We start from the raw sequence: 20,175 nt of genomic DNA on the forward strand, positions 1-20,175 counted from the left end.
CTTAAAACAAGTAGTAGAACTGAGACCTTCTGTGGTATATAAATGAAATGGAATTATTCTGGGTATTACTAAAAGCGAGAAGAATTTGAAGCTGAAAGTAACAAGTGCTAATGAGAAGGCTACAAATTGGAAATGACAGTTGAGAGAGAGCAAAACAAAAAAAATATGAAGGCAGACAGATATGGCAGAAGTTGAGATGGATGAGGCAAAAGATACAGATACAAATATTATACTGATAAGGCTTAAGAAAGAAGCTTCTATAAGTACTGCAAACAGAACCAGAAAAGAATGAAAACATTTTCACATAGAAAAGGAAAGGCCAGACCAGTACTGATAACTGCCTGGAGCTTGAGCACATGAACGATGAGTGGGATTGCAGAACAGTGAATGGTAACAGGAAAGGAAGGACATGACAAATTTGGGGAAAAATGCAGGATTTTTTTTCCAAGTTGAACTTGAGGTTTCTTGCGAGACAGCTAGTAGTCTGAAAGAAAGTAAACTGTATCTGACTACCTCCAGAAGAGCAGCTGAAACAGAAGAAATGGATAAAGTTGCTTAGTGAGAATATAAAGAAGAAAAAAAGAGAGGAACAAAAGTGTAGGAACTATCACTAAAAAAAGCAGTGGCTGAGGTACAAAAATTTGAGAAACACAGGAAAAGCAAAGAAAAGAGTGACCTTTTTATTAAGGAAACAACAGCTGCTTAACTGAATGGATATTTTCTTTGAAAAGATGTATCTAGGTCTCTAGTAATAAGATACCTGGATATTTCATGGGTATTAGTGATATCTGGAAGAGAATGGAAGCTGTTGGTATGCTTATATTTTATTTTAAAGAGCATATAAAAGCCAAATTGACGCAGACCTTTAAGTAATTAGATTAGGAAATCTGAGTTTTTGAAGAAGAATGGTACTGAGAGGAAGTTACTCATTTTGAAGAAAAAAAATTAAAACTAACAAAATCTTTTGTTGTGGTCTTCTACTCTGGCAATGAAAGCATCAGAAAATTCATTGGGTCTTCATCTGTGCAGGCTGATTAAAGCATAACCCTATTGTCTGGAACAATATGGAAGGCAGCTAGAGGAAATAAAATCCACAGAAAACAAAACACACTTAGTCAAAAAGTATACATACATATCAAGATATTGATGTCTTATGCAATAATTACAATGAAATATTAAAACACAGAAAAGAGTCACATGTGAAAACTCTAAGATTTTGCTATTAAACAGCATAGCATTCTGACAGAATTTGCCTAAGAAACATAGGGGAGCATTGAGGATGCTGTAGTAAGTCCTTACTCAATTGCTTTGACATACATTTCAATCCTGATAGCATTATTATTTGATTTGCTTTGTCAAGCATGGAAGAATTAATGCCACAGCTTGTATTAAAATGGAAAATTCTTTGCTTTTTTTTTTCAATTTTATTTTGATCAAACCAGTGTAAGCTCCCGTTGAGTAACATTTAGAGGGATTTAATACTCAGTATATGTATGCACAACAATCGTGCATTCTACTAGCAATTTAGATTAACTATGTGCATTTATAATGTTAACACAGTCTTTAGTGAAAGATTATTTTTGAGCTCTTCTTTTGTAGGCCAGGCTGCGTCAGAAGAACAGAACTCTGCAGTACAACATGCATAATATTATATAACTTCGAAGGAAAATTTCTTACCTCCAGCAACTAGCCCAGACTCTCCTAACTGAATTGCTACCCCGAAGCCACCAAGCTTTACTGGGGCTGAATTCTCTTTTGAGGCAAGCAGTACACAGTGTGGCTGAAAAGACAAAAACCCAGACAAATTATTAGATTACCTGAGAAATACAATTTGCATCTTAGAATTTATTTTCACAAATTTGTGAACAGAAGCTAGAATCTTTGGGTTTTTTTTGAAAGGATTTCTTAATTTCAGATTTTTTTCCCTGGCATAGAATCCTCCTTCTTCATTGGCTTCCCTTTCAAAAGTCCCAGGCACAGCAAAATCCTTTCAAGACTTAACAGAACTTGCAAGGAACACAAAGTGAATCACAATAAAATGAAGATTAAAATTAATGCCTATAATTTCTTAACTGGCATTATTTTTTCTTTTTACCTTCCACCCTTAAGCCTGATACTGTTTCAATTCTCCAGCAAAAATATCCTGCCTATGATAAACTTTGAGGGATCTTAACCTTCACACAGAGAACATAAAACGCTATTTTGAGCCTTAATCACAGAATTCACTGATCACTTCCCAACTGCATAAAAGAAAAGGAACATCCCTGTGATGTTTCTAATAAGTATTCCAGAAAGGGGGGGAAATTGTCTAGGTTTCTAAACTGGATTCCAGGCACAGTCTTTCCACTAATAAGAGTGAGGTGTAATGTATAAAAATGGAATGGTATTACACAACAGTTTGGATGGATACTGACTGGTGTAGGAGGCGGCAACATCTATTAGAACATTAGACAAAATCTATTAGAACACAATTTAGGATTGTCCTGGTTTCAGCTTGGATAAAGTTAATTTTCTTCCTAGTAGCTGGTATAGTGCTGTGGTTTGGATTTAGGATGAGAATAATGTTGATAACACACTGAGGATGTAGTTGTTGCTGAGCAGTGCTTACACCAGTCAAGGACTTTCCAGCTTCCCATGCTCTGCCCGGTGCACAAGAAGCTGGGAGGGGGCACAGCCAGGACAGCTGACCCAGACTGGCCAAAGGGCTATGCCATACCGTATGGCGTCATGCTCAGTACATACACTGGGGGAGCTGGCTGGGAGGCAGCAATTGCTGCTCGGGGACGGGCTGGGCATTGGTCAGTGGGTGGTGTGCAATTGTATAGAGTATCACTTGCTTTGTATATTATTATTGTATTATTATTATATTGTTATTATTATTATTACTACTACTACTATTCTATTTTATTTTACTTACTGTTCTTATCTCAACCCACGAGTTTTCTCACTTTTACCCTTCCAGTTCTCTCCCCCATCCCACTGGGGAGTGAGCGAGGGGCTGTGTGGTGCTTAGTTACTGGCTGGGGTTAAACCGCGACAGGATTTAATACACATAGCCACACTACTGCATTTAATACCGAGTGACTTCCTGCGTTTACTCAAAGCCTCCCTTTGCAGTCAACCACATTATTTAAAAGGAAGAATGTCAAATTTGTATACTGCTTCTTGGGAATACATTACTGCTTAAATTACAAAACTAGGAACTCAAAACAGTGCAAAGGAGCTACAACAAGCTCAGTCTGACTACCTATAAAGTCATCATCTGTAACCACTCTTTTAAAAAGTTTCAAGTGTATGAGAACAAGCACCTTCAAGTAAAAATGCATAGCCTGTTTATAATTCTAACTGAAATCTGCAGAATCCCATAAAAGCTTGACTCCTAACCGGATGATGTATTAAGAAAGTTAACATGGAAATTCTCATTTCAAACGCTAAGGAGAATACTAAGTCAAGACAATGTTCTTGAGATGATCATTAAATTTAGCGTACCTTCTATCAGGACTTCTAGAATCCATTTATAAATTTGCAATTTCAATCCCTTATATCCTATTTAAAATAGTAGTACCAGGTGGTATTATATCTGAGCATTGTATTTCACTTCTGCCTTATTGAAATTGTTAAGCTGCACACTTTGGGCACTTTCACATTCTCTCATCGCTGTAATTTTGAGTGAAAAAGATCAGCCTCAAATTTCTAACCCCAGGCAAGGAGGAAGGTAGATGGGAGAACTACACCAACATAAGCAAAATGTACTTTTTCACTGTCCGGTTGATTTCTCTTTACTCTGCATTTGAAAAAGTCATAGTATTTCCATGACAGTATTAAAAAGACGATAGGCTGTACCAACATAATTGTCATTGAAAAAGGAGGCCACTGACATTGCTCAACAGAAACAAAGTTTCTGAGAAAAAAATCCATATCTCCAATTCAGAGTGAAACTCAGAGAAAACTTTATTATAGAACCTCTCCCAGCAAAGCCGAACTTAACAGCAAAATTGATCTTTTCAATAGACTGAGCTTTGCTAGTTAAAAATATCTTTTAAAAAAACAGTTGCAACACTAGTTAAACTTCCCCCTGTTGCTAATTGTACTGTGTCAGCTGATTCTCATCACTTTCATAGAGAAGCCAGTGCTTTAGCTTTCTAATAAGAGGACTTGCATGTTACTCCTCCCTGTCTTCACCAGTGGTTTTAAAAATCAGGAGGAGTTCTCAATATATGAATGGTAAGTGGCTTCTTTTATATTTAAGCTACAGGAAAACAAATTTCTATTAAAATTTCTCATAACTGCAAAGGTACTACTGAGCTTCAAACCCTTTCTTAAATATACCTATGTTCAAGCATGCCTGCTTGCTTACAGATGACAAAACTTATGATAGCTAAGTTATGTTTCTAATTTACCTGCAGTGTAATTAATTTTTCTCTCTCTCATTGACCTAAAACTTTTCACTACTTATGACAGTGACGATGTCAAGCATTTTTATAGAAAAGCAACATAAACAAGAAATTATAGTAGTAGATACGTTTCAAGATGTATTTGAAAGCGTCGGTTTCTTTAAACAAACTTTTAAAACTACTGCTTCCCCTGACAATATGAAAATGCCAAATATGAAAACAGAAATATTTTTAAAACTGCTAACATATCATACAAATTAAATGCAATTCTAAGATCAGCCAAAGTAGGACGTTAAAATATTTTAGACTGTCCTCTCAATAATTCAGACTCTGTATGTACATTAGGTCTTACTAAGAATTTTACCAGAAATGCTGCCATTTTTACTGCTGTAGCTATATCATACATTTAAATGTAAATTTGCATTTTTAAGACCTAGCATGCAAATTTTGTTGTTTTTTTTTCTTATTACTTTGTCAGGCAACTAAGTTTAGGGTACCAAAAACAAATCTGAAGTTTTTGTGAGATTAGGGGAAAAAAACTTGCTCCTTTAAAAAAAAAATCTAAATAAACTTATTTATGGAATCTTTTATCACTATGACATACAAATTGAAGAGAAAAGTTGATTCGTTACTAATCAGTCTTAATTATCTCTCTAAACAGCTCATTTTGATTCTACTCTCCTAACCACACACTTTTTCGGTTTTCCTTCTTCGGTCAAAACTGACTTTTATCTTCCAGATTGTACCTTCCTGGTCAAAAATAAGCTTACTGAAATTAAAAACTTTGAAATGAAAACAAGGAAGATGTAAATATATAAAATGAAAAATAAATGAAAAATACTTACATTCACATGAAGATATAAATTATTAAAAAACAAGCTACTGTAGTAGTAGTGACTCACAGTGTTACTTATAAGAGATTACATAGCCAAATAAATATTAATTGACAATTGCTTTTCTGATTGAAAACTAGTGACTTTCATGCAAGAGAACCTGGGTACTTAATTAAAATGAATACTGATGAGTTTAGAATTGTTTTGATATATTTCTATGTACTTTGTATCAACACCAAGAATACTTCACTTAGCTATGCTTACCCTTTTTTGCATCTTAATTAAAAACTTTACTGTGTCAGAAAGACTAATCCTAACATCAGAACTTAAAAAAATTATTTCTACTTATAGATAAAACAAAAAATTTAAATTTCTAAAATTTGCAGCAAAACATAATAGTTAATTTTTAAAACAATACAAGGCAGTAATAAAGATGTAATTACAAAAACAGTTATCTGCGTGAGTGCTTTGTACCATCTGTGCTTGCCTAGTTCACGAGAAGAAAAACAGGGAACCAATTATTCTAGACTTACATCATATCATGATATCTGGCTGAAAGTCCTTCTTCTACTCCGCTACAGCAATATTTTGGTGCATTTGCTTTTTTTAGTTATTGCCTTTTATGTTTATATCACATATAATATGTTTATGTTTTTATGTTTTACATTTATATCACGTAAGACCATATGCAATAAAGCAAGCAAACATGTGAAAATGGTCCCATGGTGATTTAATTCTTAAAATTTCTCTTTGCATTCCTACAGAAGAGCTAAAAAAATCCTCACAAATGATGGCTGCAGCTTCAGCTGATTTACTGACCATTCCGCCATACAAGGAAGTCTTCTGGAGCAACCAAACCAACCTAGCCACAAATGCTTCAGAAATTCAAAACAATGCCAGTTGTCCCTTAGAAGACAACTCACTGTCACTTGCATTGATAGTTTTTTACTCTATTATTTTTGTTGTTGGATTGGTTGGAAATATTACAGCCCTGTTTGCTTTCCTGTGCATTCATCAGAAAAGGAATTCTATCCAAGTTTACTTGCTAAATGTAGCCATTGCAGACCTTCTGCTGATCTTCTGTCTTCCCTTCCGAATTCTCCACCATGTTGCCAAAAACACCTGGATGTTTGGACTGATTTTATGCAAGATTGTAGGAACTCTATTTTATATGAACATGTATATTAGCATAGTACTGTTGGGACTAATTAGTCTAGATCGTTATATAAAAATAAATAAGTCTGTGAAGCACCCTAAAATGTTAATTACTACACGAAGCGTACGTATTTGTTGCATGGTGTGGGCACTTGCACTAGCAGGATTTATAATAGTAGTTGCACCAGCTTTCTTTAAGAGTGAGGACAGCAATTCTACTATGTGCTTTCATTACCGAAATAAACAGAATGCAATGACAGAAGTAATTTTAAATTATATTATTGTAATAATTTTTTGGATATTTTTTTTCCTTTTGATACTTTCATATGTTAAAATTGCCAAGAACCTTCTGAAAATTTCAAAGAAAAGAGCAAATTTTCCCAACGCAGGAAAATACACCCAGACAGCAAGGAATTCCTTCATTGTACTCATTATTTTCACCATCTGTTTTGTTCCTTACCACGTGTTCCGGTTTGTCTACATTACATCACAGTTACAAAATCCATCTTGTTATTGGAAGGAAATAATTCACAAATGCAATGAGGTGATGCTCATATTTTCATCTTTTAACAGCTGCTTAGATCCAGTTATGTATTTCCTAATGTCCAGAAGTGTCCGTAAGACTGTATTCCAACTTATTTGCAGAAGACTTCATGGAGATGCAAGCCTAACTCTGGACAGCACTTCAGAAATAAAGCTTGGACAATATACACAAGAGCGATTATCTACTACCACTCCCTACTCAAGTTTTTTAAAGAGGAAGTCTCTGATTTGATTGTTTAAATGAATGGATGCTAGTTTCTCTCTGTCAGTCCAGGACATCAATTTAAGATGTACCAAAGGCAATATTGTACAGCTACTAATCCTGCCTCTTTCTTCCTGTTAAAAAAATGAGAAGTCTTACTTCTGTTTGTGAAAACGAGAAGTTACTTTTCAGAAGTATTTCACTCTTGTTTATCCAAGAAAACAAAATAGGAAGTTCTCAGACGTCTTCTGTTGGACTAAACTAGAACACTAACTGTTTAAGGAGATTTCCACGAAGTGGTTTGAACCTGTATAAGGACTCTTGTATACAGACATTAATATTACCAACTTGTGTGTGTAAATAATAGATGAGTTTTGCAAAAAGTAAATTGTGTCCTATTCAAAAGAGCTATATAAACCATTACAGATTTTATGTACTTCTCTGTTTCAATAGGTTTCAAAGAGATCAGCATTTTAACTACACTTATAGAAGTATTTTTTCCAAGGAAATATTTGAGAATTTAGCAACATATGTGGCTTAAAAATGAGGTGAAAAATACGACTGCTATTAATTCAGTTATAATTACAGAAGATACACTTAGTTTTATTAAACAGCAAAATCAAAATATTCAAGCCTCCTAAGCCTCTTATTATATTTTCAACATTTTAATGAATGCCAAGGTTGGACACCTGTGGAAAAGAAAGCAATGTTTTCGGAAAATTAGAAAATAAAGGAGGAGAGATGACATACGGGTATTTTCAGTTACCTAAAATTTCCTTCAAACTGACAAATTTGGTGACTGCAGCTACACAAAGTAGTGCAACAGGAAAATAAACTCACAGAACTGAGCATAACGAGCAGAATAGAAAAATCAGCTCTCGTCAACGCCTAACGCGTCAGCTCTGATCTTTGCTAAGGCTCAGTTACTGGTCTACTTACAGATTTCTGAAGCCGTGCATTTCAGCTGCACGCTGGCAAAGATCTTCTCTTTTCACATGATTAAAATAATCTTGATAATTGCTGATGCTACGTAAATAGCAATATAACAGCAACGTCCCATAGATACAACTATATTCTCTGATTAAAACCAAACAGGTTTATGTGTTTAGGCACAAATAAAAATTTCAAACTGTAACATTGTTTAAAAACGGGGGGCTGAAGGTGGGAGTTGTTAGACCCAAAGACGGGTAAAGAGGCAGTTATACCACGAACAACTTAAATGTTGGGCATGACAGGGCAGAAAGGTGAACGAATTAGGCACTAATGTTAAGCTCCATAAAATAAGGATTTATTATGCTGAACACACACAAGCAATATTGCTCAAGTAAGCTGGTGTAAAGAAGTCGGTTTTAATACAACTACCAGTAACTTCTCTGATGGATCATGTGACTTTTAATGCCAAATCTGTGTCAAAACTTGTGGATTTTTACTAATTCTGTACAATATTCTGGTTTTACAGAACTCTTATTGAACAAAGTAAACATAACACTTCATCTCTGCTAGATATAAACTTGGTTTAATTTTTATGTGATTTGACTTCATTCAGTTTTGGTGAAACTGTATAAACACGTTAAACAAATTACAGTGACTAGCCGTGTATATGAACACGGGGCAGGATGGACACGAACAATGAGGTGAGACTTGAACAACATTTGAATTCTAAAACTCTTTTGAAGAAAGTGTTCCATTTAAATGAAAATTTTCACTTACAAGGATTGCAGTTCACAGATACTGCACGATTGCAAATACAGACTCAGATCTCTTCAGAAGATCAAGTAATAATACAGGGCTTCAATGCTACAAACAAAGTTGACTTTTAAAGCCAAAGGCAAATAGCAATGCATTCCACAAAAAACAGACCGCCTCAGTATTCTGGGCATGCTTTTGTAAATTATGCAACGTGTACTTGGTTACTATAATATTATTTTGTAAGCAACTAAATACATAAAAGGACAACAGGAAAATAGTCTTGCAGTACAAGTTCAAGATTCTGGTCCATCATGTGAATAGTATTACCTGGGCTTTTTGATTTTAATAATTTCAACAGTCTATCTAGTCAGTATTTTCTTCAAGAGAAAAGCCTTAACACCCATACCTATTTGCAATGATCAGATGTGTTCTACATGACAGCTCTCTCTACATACAGATTGTAGAGAAGGAGCACCAAGGAAGCCATGCACAATATCAGCAGACAAGGTTTCAGGAAAAAAACATTTTAGAAGAAATATTGAAGAGTAACACTTTCCCAGGACTACATGCTACACACTAAAATATTTCAAAAGCATTTCAATACAGGATAATCTATCACTTAAACCAGCCTCTGTACACAAGCAGCAAAAAAGAGATTTCAGGAGCTACAGTCTAATGTTTGTATTAGGCAAATCCATAGCACCTATAAAGACAAATAAAATTAGGCAAGCTTGGGTGTATAAGGTACCCTAGGAAAAAGTGAATAGATTTGTTTGAGAGAAGCCACGTACCAGAAAATCAATAACAGAGGAGCTCTCTGGAAGAGCTGAGAAGCACTGGGATAAAGGTGATCTGCTGTACTTGGATTTCAGCAAGGTCACTTACTAAAGGCTCTAAGAAACCCTAGGATGTTACATGTTAATCCTTGTTTTAGAACTAGTTAAAAATCAGAAAGAAAGCTTAAAAATACATAGTCCTTTTTCTCCATGATACTCCCCAAGAATCTGCAAATAGATGCGTTTACAAACATGTTTAACACTACAATCTGGAATAAGTGACAGTAAGGAGATGACAAAGTTTTCAAACAACACACAATTATTCAGGGTAGTCAAACCTAAAAAAAAGTTCAAGATATAACTCTCTGCTCAACAGCAATAAAAGAGCAAACAGACTGTTAAAATTAGGAGGAAAAAACCCTGAGAAGTCACCATTGTGCTATTGTATAATTTATATGATACAGATTCTATACAGACTGCACGAAATAAATCAACTCTCTAGCTCAGAAATGACAATCTGAAAGGGAGCACAAGTCTATAACGGCAGGTATGGCACAGAAGAGGGGAACAGGTATGACTAGATGATGTTTGTCAAAGTGTGACATTAAGGGAGTAGCAGTTAGAACAAGAAAACAACCCCAAAAAGCAACTAGACAAGTGAAAATACTTATGGATTTCCACAACTATGTAAATCAGTGCTTCAAGATGTTAAAGGCCAGATATATCAACTGGGTCAGAAAAGGATCTGAAACTAGACAGCACTGTCATGTAAGAAACAATTACTACCGACCAAAAAAAAAAAAAAAAAAAAAGAAGCAGGTATCTTTACTATTTTTAAAAAATATTTAACGCTTACATATTTTTTTTTTTTTTCTGCAATCAATTTTTCCAGATTTGAGGGTAAAATGCCAGGCTCTGCAAACCAATATTACTGAAGAGCAAACAGTCCTGAAGCATCTTGGGATGTCTGCTGAAAGTTACACTGTGACATGTCAAATGACCGTATAATTAGTTGCTTTAATAGTGTCTCCTACTTTTCGTCTTAGCAGTGCTTCCTAAGTGCTATCAGGACCAACTATAGTAATTAGTTGAGTCTTCAGCTGAATTTCAACAGGAAAATCATTCTATTTATTCTTCTTTCTGTAGGTAGAGGCTAACTCAGTGCACACCTCCACATAACCTGCATGAACCTCGTTTTCCTTCTTTATTCAAATTTACAACACATCCTCAAATTTCAGTTGGTGTACCAAAATGTCACCTCTTTTTTACTATGTAAAAAGGAGCGCATATTCTTCATTAGAATAAATACTAGTTACAAAATGCATATAAAGTATACGTGCTGGCTAGTCACTTCTATACTTTTTAGACTTGACAAATACATTAATAGCTACATTTTCATACATATATTCCTTAAACTGAATGGAAAGCATAAGCCAAGAAACAATACTGTTTGCCAGATACAAGTTTATAACTTGAATCATAAACATATCAAAGTATACCTGGTTTGAGTAAACAGCTGTACTGGTTTTGGCTGGGATAGAGTTAAGTTTCTTCATAGTAGCTTGTACGGAGCTGTGTTTTGCGTTTGTGATGAAAAGTGTTTTAGTTATCACAGAACAGCAATGTTTTAGTTATTATAGAACAGTGCTTGCACAGCATCAAGGCCTTTTCTTCTCACACCACCCTGCCAGTGAGCAGGTTGGGGGTGCCCAAGAAGCTGGGAGGGGACCCAACCAGGCCAGCTGAGCCCAGCTGACCCAAGGGATATCCCACACCACATGACCTTGTGCTCAGCAATAAAAGCTGGGGAGGAAGTTTGCCAGGGCAGCTATTTCTCAGGAACTGGCTCAGCATCGGTCACCTGGTGGTGAGCAATTGAGGTTTTTTGCATCGCTTGTTTTTCTTCCCCCCCCCCCCAAACTTCTTAAACTCTCTTTATCTCAAACCATAAGTTTTCTCTCTTTTACCCTACTAATTCTCCCCCACAGCCCACTGGAGGGGGAGTAAGTGAACGGCTGTGCAGGGCTTAGCTGCCTACTGGAACTAAACCACAACAACCGTTTTTGGCACCCAACATGAGCCTCAAAGAGTTCAAGATAACGACAGATTTGACCAGGGCGTGTTAGAGGTAACAGAGGGGAGCATCAGAAGCAGCACACTGTTCTGCAGCAGAGCAGCCACAAGAAGGGGGGGAAGAGACAGAAATCATAAACAAGTTTTTACACTTTACCCTTCTGATTCTCTTCCCCATCCCACCGAGGGGGAGTGAGTGAGTGGCTGTGTGGGGCTTACCTGCCTACCTGGGTTAAACCACAACATCGACTTTCATTTTCACACTGAAATTAACTGTAATTACGGTTTTAACCTGCAAATTGCTGTTTTTCACGAGAGCAGACAAGTATCAATCGTTTTGATAAAACAAGATGGAAAAATTTAATTTAACAACTTCCCTCACAACATCAGTCAATGAAGCCATAAACGAGGAGTGCAACTTACATCACTGATAAACAAGTGAAAGTCACATTATTCCTGGAACTGCAAAAATCCGCATATGGACGCTTTAGTTTAATGCTCTCTCTGAAAGCACTTACAGACTCTGGGTGGAGAGGAGGGAGTTGTGTTGCACAGTACAAATAAAGCGTACAGAGAAAAAGAACCCATTGATAATGTTCCACCAATCGAAAAATATATTTTCAACGTATTCTCTGTAGCACTGGGAACCTTCTGCCAGCCTTTCTTCCATCCCTTACACAAAATCCCAACTGCTGAGGGCTCTGTGGAATCCAAGAGAACAGAGAAAGTGCTACAAAGCTGTCACCACTCACTGCTTGGAGAGGGAATAGGTAGGAAAAATCCTTGCACAGAAGTCGTTCACAGACATCATGAGAGTGAAAATAACTGGGGGGAAGGGATGAAGCTGGAAAAAGCCTTAACATTCAAACTGCACAGCTAGAGTGGGAACTGTAGAAATAGAACATAAATGGCAGAGAAATGGCTAATTGTGTATCATAGTACTGCAAGATGAGAAACAAAATGAGGAGGGGAAGAAAAAAAAGCTAGGGTTTACTTACAAGCCTATGGTTTAACAAGCTGAATCAATTATTTTAAATATACCACAATAATATATTTCGGTACATGCTACTTTCAAAAGTTATCTTGCTTTTGTCTGTAAATGGTGAGTCCTGGCTCCTTTAAGTTTGCATAAAGAGAGGGGTAGTACACCTTTGCACTTATTACAAAGCAAGGCCACCTTCTTCATAGAACTTTCAAACCATGGATATAAATGACTGTGCTTTAAAAAGAAAAATATACTTGCTATTCCTTCCACAAAAATTCTCACTAGGTAAAGATGTCAACATAAGCACGGTCTACAACAAATTAGAAGTCTGATGAAAAGACAGGATCATTTTTGTCAGGGGGTATAGAAACGTTCTTTATAAGCAAGGAATTAATTTTGCAGCCAGAACTCCACAGCTTGCAGCCAACAGAATCTACCTTTTAAGTATCAGTTTTGCTTTTATTGCCAAGTTTTAGGTTTTTAATTTTGCTTTATTACTTTTGTGTTTTCATGGAAGCTTAAGAAGAACCTGGAAAAGCCAAAAAGCTGTTATACACAAACATATTTAACTTTAAAAACCCACAAATTATAGTATGGTGCAGAAAACCACAGAAAAGCTTCCTGTTTGACTATGATGATCAACACAGTTTTCACATTAAAAACTGATTTCTGAAGTTAAAAGTAAAAATCATCATGACCAAAACACAGCCACTGCTTTTTTAGAAGCAAATACAGTTAGAGAGACCTCTGGGAGCTGCACAAAGAATGTCATTGGGGAAAAAATACAAAGTATTTAGCATTAAAGGCCTGAAGTATAAAAATGTTGGAAGATTATTTTTGTTACTACTGTCAACTTCAAGCTAAGTTTTCCTGCCTAGAAGACATTGTTTGGCTTGTGTTTTGTCTATGTAAAACAACTATCTGGAGCCTGTGAAACACTTAACTTTGCATATTTTAATGACCCCTAAGGATGCCACAGAGTTATACTGCATGTACTTGTAATTCATCAAACAACAGAAGAACTTTCATTCTGGGTCTATTTTGCTGAACCACAAGGGCAGTTCTAAAACTGGTGAAAATAAATCATTAGTGAACAGCAAACACAGACCCAGCTCAAACCTGCCAAATATTTTACCTTCACTGATTCAGCATAGTGCTTGACTCAACCACAGTAGATTTAAACATGAGCTTAGATGATTTTCCTTTGATGAGCACTTCTTACAATATTAAATACATATACTGACTATAGCTAAAATCCTCATTATATCAAGTCAGGAGAAGAGCTGCGCACACACTGGGTGACCCCTGCACAGAAAGCTGACGAGCAGGCAGAGGGGAACCATGGTGCTCTGCAACAACTCTCCTGATACAGATGTCCAACTGAAAATGGTTGTTGTGTAGTGCATCTGGCTTAAGAGTTTATGCAGTCAAAAAACGTTTCAATTTTAATATTTAAGGGGAAAAAAAAAAAAAACACCAAACCAACAAAAAACCCCGAAAAAACTAAGCACCAAAAATTTAAGTTCTAGGCAAGCTACTTGGTGAATTTTTTTTTTTGAAAGAAAATACGGATTGCCCTTGTGTAGTAGCCAGTCTATCTGAGAGACTTATCTTGGTATTAAATGCCATACAGTAGATCAAATTCCAAGTACATGAAAGTAAATCTCAAGTTAAAGGCTGCTGCATGTTTGGTGCATGCTACACGTTTATTCAGTAAGATTCATCCTCAGCACTCATAGTAGCAATAACCAGGGTCACACACTTTTTTGTGCCCTATCTTCAGCAGTTGCCTTCCATCCTTCAGAATGCAGAGACTGAGTGCATCTCTTGAGCCTTCCACAGCATAGAGAGAGCCAGTGAGCTGCTGCCTTCTTCCATCCTACAAGGAGCAACTGCTGCCAACACATTATATACTGTGTTGTAGAGAGGAACAGTCCAGTTCTTCATTTGGTTTGTGACAGGCACAAGGAGATATGAGGTTGACTGGGCTGCCTGCTATCATCTCAGGCAGGCGGAGGGGAGAGGAAGCGGCCAGGCAGCCTGCAAGCAGATCACGCTGTCATGTACGATTACATTACATAACGTGCTAGCTATGGGTTAGAAATGGCTGATTGAAATACCTTTCACCACTGGGAATTTCCCTGGTTTTGTGCTTTTGGGCCACAAAATAAGTTGTCTGCATACAATGGCAAAATGCAACATATGCCACTTACTGGTGTATAAACTCCAGTAACGTATAAATTAGAAAGTGATCATGGTTTCATGGTTTAAGTGTACAGAAAATATAAATAATTGAGGTGAAGAATGCACATGAAGGTCATTATGAAGAACTTAAGAGTGAATCGCGTAAAAGATGCACTTGTACCATTTGAATATCATCAAATATATTTTAGATAAAATACGCCATTTATGCTAGGTGAATGGAAATAGTCCTCTAAAAGAATAATGAAGGTGCCTACTACAGCTTAGAACCAACTGTAACTGTATTTCTGGGGTTGTTTGTTTTTTTTTTTTGTTTTTGTTTTTAAAACTTATAATATCCCATTCCTTTGTTACTCATCTCACTAATCAGTTCCAAAATGAAGTCTGATAGACTGTAATTCAATATAATAATCTATTATCATACAATAATTCAGAAAAAAATGTAGCATTATCTCTTCCTACAGCAAGAGTTATGGTTATTGAATTATAAACACTACAGGCTACACTTAATAACCAACTGGAATTGCTCACACCATTTTTTGGCATGTCTCCTCTTAACAGATTTTCAGGGTATGCATTCTTGTGTCTAAACCTGGATGGAACACCACAGTAACAAGGACTTCTAAGACTACATAAGAGACTATTAAATATTTAATTAATACAAGGTTCTCTGTTAGAACAAATTTTAATATAGGTATACATTCAAAAGGGGAAAAAATAAAAAAAGGTATAACTAAATCTAACAGGAACAAGAATTAAAGTACATGGAAACTAATTACAGCATTACAAACTAATTACTAATACTCCATAGCAAGTTTCCCTCACTTAAATTTAATCTTAAATGAGATCAACTATGTAGTCTAAATAGGAGGCCAGCATACATGTCCATCATTTTAGTAAAAAAAAAAAAAAAAAAAAAAAAAATTAATAATGAGACTGAACAATAAAATTGATAGTAGATCACTGAGGTAGATTCTCACAGTGTATGTTTAAACATAAAGCAAAACTAACAAAACAAGAACCTTACCATATAAAAACTTCCGCAATTTTGGTATCTCCTCTGTTCTCATAAAGGAACTTATTTACAGCTGTTGAGAAGCCGTATCTGACAACCACAGACATATCAGACAGAAAGAAATTTAAAGGTTTCAAGCTCTGCAGAGCTAAACAGAGTTTGACTGATCTGTGATCAAACCTTTCCTGCGGAGGAAGGAAACTGTCCTGTGCACACTTCTGGATGATTTGTATAAAATACCATATTTCTTGGACACAGAGTCAGTTTTCCCCAACTGATGCCTAGAACGCATCAGCTGTAAATTGCTTCAACACCATCCATCACCTGACTAAGCATAGGAGATGTGGTTTTTTTTGGTCACTCATATGAGGACAGACATGGATACGGTATTGTTGCACGTGGGCTTCAGGAATAGACAGTCAGCTTTGTGACAGCTCTTGGAGCTGAAGAACAGTTAAATGTCATTGAAAATGCAAGTTTTCATGCATGAAATAGAACTTCCCCCCCGCCCCGTTCTGGAAAGTGGGCAGTCCTAAGGAGAATGACAGTTACAATCCCTCCACCCTCCAGAAAGAGGAAAACACTATATAAAGGATTGTAAGGTGTTTCTGTGCCATACCTACATGACCAAAGGACTGTTACAATCACTCTTCCACACTATCTCATTTTTTTAAATTTGTCTAATGGAGCTGCATCCTGACCTAATTTCAAAGTCTTTTTTGCACAGACAGCATCATCTTGTCTGAACTTTAAACGCCTAGCTGCTTTTTGACACTGTGAAAGAAAAGCATACATTCTGAAAACCTACTTATGTCAGAGAGATATTGTTCTTAACTGTACTTTCCAGATTCAAATATCATCCTTTTCATTGCAGCAGTGGAGATAAAAAGGACATCAGGCAGAAAAATTTCCTCTCTGCAAAGGAAGGTGCCTGCAGCTTGCACAGGTAAGCTTAAAAATACTATTATGTTGTTTCACCTGACAAAATTTGGGCATTGACACAAAAATGGTGATTAGACTTCTAAAGGACTGAATTCAACAATTACTTTGTGAATTTAACTCATCGTAATAAAAGAATTTAATACATTTTGTTTCAACAATCCATATGGGGCTTTAGGGTACACTAAAAGGCAACAGCTATAAAAGTTATTTTAATTTGCAAGTTGTCAAACACTGCCTACAGTATAATTTTTAAATATGACTTTTACAACTTTTTGTCATCTAATCAACTTGCTGTCTGGGTTTTTTATCATAGCTACACAGAATCCTCTTTGGTATCCGAGTTCATTTGCTGTTTAAAAAAAAAATTATTATCAGTTTGTAAGATTGAAATCTGTTAATTTTTTCCATATGCTTTTATATGGGAAAAAAGCTAACTAGGACACATTTCGCTAAAATAGCATCTGTACAAGAAAAAAGTCTCTTCACTACAGGTTAGTAAGCTGAAATGCCAGTTTTTACATGCAGTCATTGTATAAAGCTTTGATTTCTTATTTGCAGTCTGGAAATTGAGGAAAGATTGAAAACTGAACTCGGAAAAAAAAAATATACTGCAGTTTTCAACAACCATTTCGTATGTTTAAAAATGCAGACTGAATTGTTTATGCAAAATGCACATCTAAGACTAGAGCTCTGAAGAAAGTAATATTAGATACAGACATCAGCACAAAATAAATGCATCTAGCCAGATTCCTGCATCATGCACGGTTTAATTTGCACTTAAATGGGGGTACAGGATACTCCTCTTCATTTCTGCAATTAAAGTAATACTTTGCACTTGTTTTGCTTATTTAACTTAAAATAGTCTAGAAGTGGTTTCCAAAGTAGGTTACAGATGTTCCAGAAGATTGAGAAAGAAACCAAGACCACACAAGTTATTGTCAGACCCTAGCTTGAACCTTCTGTTTCCGCATTTATTTTATTAGATTCTATGCACCTAAAATCTTTGGGGGTTTAACATCAGCCAACTTTTCTTCACAACATCTCAGTGGAAGAGAACACCCAAACAGCAACCTCGGGCAAACTCAAGATGATAACCCCACAGGACAAACAGCAGTTAGTAACACTGAAAAGTAGGGGAGAAAAAGGAACAGTTAAACTAAGAGCAAAAAATAAGAGAGATGCACATTACAGAAGAATAATTCTTTTAATTGTGTTTCAGCTCGACCATTCATTCAAGAAATACCGGCATAAATGAGAAATTCAACATGTCTTCTTCAGCCATCGTTAGCTACTACTGTAGCTCTGCCAGTCCTCTACTCTTCCCTATTTCCTGTTGGAAGTTTTGGAAATATTCTCACTGCCTGGATACTTTCAAGGCAAGCACCCACAAAAAGAACACAATACATTTACCTGGTAAACCTTGTCACTGCAAATTTACTTGTATGTACCACTATGCCTTTTCTGGCTGTGTATTTTGCAAGAGGGTACCAATGGACCTATAACTCTGTAGCATGTAGGATAGCAAATCACCTTGGGACTCTCATTATGCATGTCAGTATGTATGTTACTATTATAATTTTATGTTCAACTGCTCTAAGTCAGTATGCAACACTGAAGAAAACCAGTGACACACAATACTCTCAAGCAGTTAATGAAAACTTTTACAGATGTGTACTTGAAAAGGTTCGTCAGCCAAAATTTGCTAAATATTTCTGCATCATTATATGGCTTACTGTGCTCTGCATAACGGTAATAGCTATAACATATAATGTCCAGACAAAGACTGTGGAAGAATTTCACAGCTGCTACAACGTGAGGGTAGAAGCTGGTGAATTTACCACAATGGTTGCAGCTTCTTTTGCCACTGCATGTTTTTTTGTATCTTTTATGACGGTTTTGTTGTCATACTATTCTCTTACCAGACATCTGAGTAAAATACAAAAGAATACCTGTATTGGAGAAAAACATCTCATTTACAGAAAAGTGAAAAGACACATTCTTGTCATCCAGATGATATTAACTGTCTGCTTTCTTCCATACCATATTTTTAGGCCAATTTTTTATGTACTGCTTACAAACAATGACTGCCCAAGGTTAAACTATCTAGTAGAAATTAAAAATTTCCTTACTTGTGTTGCTGCTTCTAAGAGTAGTTTAGATCCAGTTATAATCCTTCTGCTAGATAAAACATTTAAGCAAAGTCTGTATGGCCTGTTTACAAAATCCACACCAGAACACCACAAATGTAAAGCTGATATTTTCATGGAAAAGACTCCCGAAATGCAAAGGAGTACGGAAAGATTTTAGTAGAATACAAGGAACAATAAACTCATTTTAAATACCTAAAACCAGACTTTGATATGAAATGGTAAATATTTAAATAAAATGATAACATATTATTTGTATTTTTTTCAAATGATTTTGCTTGCTACATCAACATTAGCCATAATAAATCTGATGTGTATATCCAAATGAATCCAAGTGATTGACACATTGAACTGTGTAATACCCCTTTATCCATGCAATGCAAAAGGCATTTTATGTTTGAACTATGGACAGTGTTTTCTATGTAAATAATCAAGGAAGAAGGAAGAAACTAGGCTGAAGTTGAGGACCCAGTTCTCTTTTATCATCAGTAAAAGAGTCCCAGGTTTTGGACACAGGTCTCCTTTATAAAAAAGGCTGAACAAAGCACAGATATTTTCTCTGGAATGGCTGAACCACGTATCAAAGGCTTAAGGAAGCAGGCACAGAGAACTATAAAACATGTTCAAGATTAACACACATTTTTTGTTCAGGAATATTTGGGTAGAAGGTTGATTCCTTTTTTTTTAATGGGTAATGCATCATGAGATACTAAAACTCTTTAGTACATAAAGAAAAGTTCTTGATGACATCTTATTCCTAAGTTACTGAAAAATGCTGTTATCTACTTCAGCTATGTCCAGCACATTAGGGTTTTGCTATAGTAACTGTTTTTTCTAGGAGTAAAAAACTGTGTTAAGAAATGATGCACTTTTTTAATTCTAGCCTTCACAGAAAAAGCTTTACTACAGCTTTGTAGTAAAATAGCAGAAATCTCAGATTTAAGATTTAACTAATTTATCACCCTGCTCTGACATCTCCTATCATGGCCACAGTGTTACTGAAATTACATCTGCAAGAGGGTGACTCTGAAGAGAAAGTTTTGATGATGACAGATAACCTTCAGGGGTGATGTTTCCACAGACAAAGAGAAACTCTGGTGGCCTAGGATTTTACTTAGTGTTAAGGAAGAATGGGTTTTATAACGTGCTCTATAGCTTGGTCAGGAAACATTTTTCTTGCAGTCTTATCCACCCGCGGCAGTCATGTTCAACAGCTGAG

At 35.9% G+C, this 20,175-nt stretch overlaps 3 protein-coding genes across 4 annotated transcripts in view; 2 read left to right on the plus strand and 1 right to left on the minus strand.

Annotated features, from left to right (window-relative positions):
• Positions 1-20,175, minus strand: part of CASK (calcium/calmodulin dependent serine protein kinase) — a gene marked incomplete at its 5' end in the record, with an annotated part of 227,593 nt that overhangs the window by 94,854 nt on the left and 112,564 nt on the right. For both annotated transcript variants that reach the window (XM_082337801.1, XM_082337800.1), the window contains one exon: positions 1,678-1,780. In XM_082337801.1, coding sequence (XP_082193927.1) covers positions 1,678-1,780 — 103 coding nt within the window. The remainder of the gene's footprint in view (positions 1-1,677; positions 1,781-20,175) is intronic.
• Positions 4,161-7,536, plus strand: GPR34 (G protein-coupled receptor 34). Its single transcript, XM_082305054.1, has 2 exons — positions 4,161-4,224; positions 5,992-7,536. The coding sequence occupies exons 1-2, from the start codon at positions 4,218-4,220 to the stop codon at positions 7,155-7,157; spliced, it is 1,173 nt and encodes a 390-aa protein (XP_082161180.1). The 5' UTR covers positions 4,161-4,217; the 3' UTR covers positions 7,158-7,536.
• On the plus strand, positions 16,663-19,116 carry GPR82 (G protein-coupled receptor 82; the record flags this gene model as incomplete). Its single annotated transcript, XM_082304947.1, has 2 exons — positions 16,663-16,813; positions 18,029-19,116. Exon 2 carries the CDS (start codon positions 18,061-18,063, stop codon positions 19,114-19,116), a length of 1,056 nt encoding a protein of 351 aa, XP_082161073.1. The 5' UTR covers positions 16,663-16,813; positions 18,029-18,060.

The sequence above is a fragment of the Platalea leucorodia genome (genome assembly GCF_965183815.1).
Source record: "Platalea leucorodia genome assembly, chromosome: 2".
Lineage (NCBI taxonomy): Eukaryota > Metazoa > Chordata > Aves > Pelecaniformes > Threskiornithidae > Platalea > Platalea leucorodia.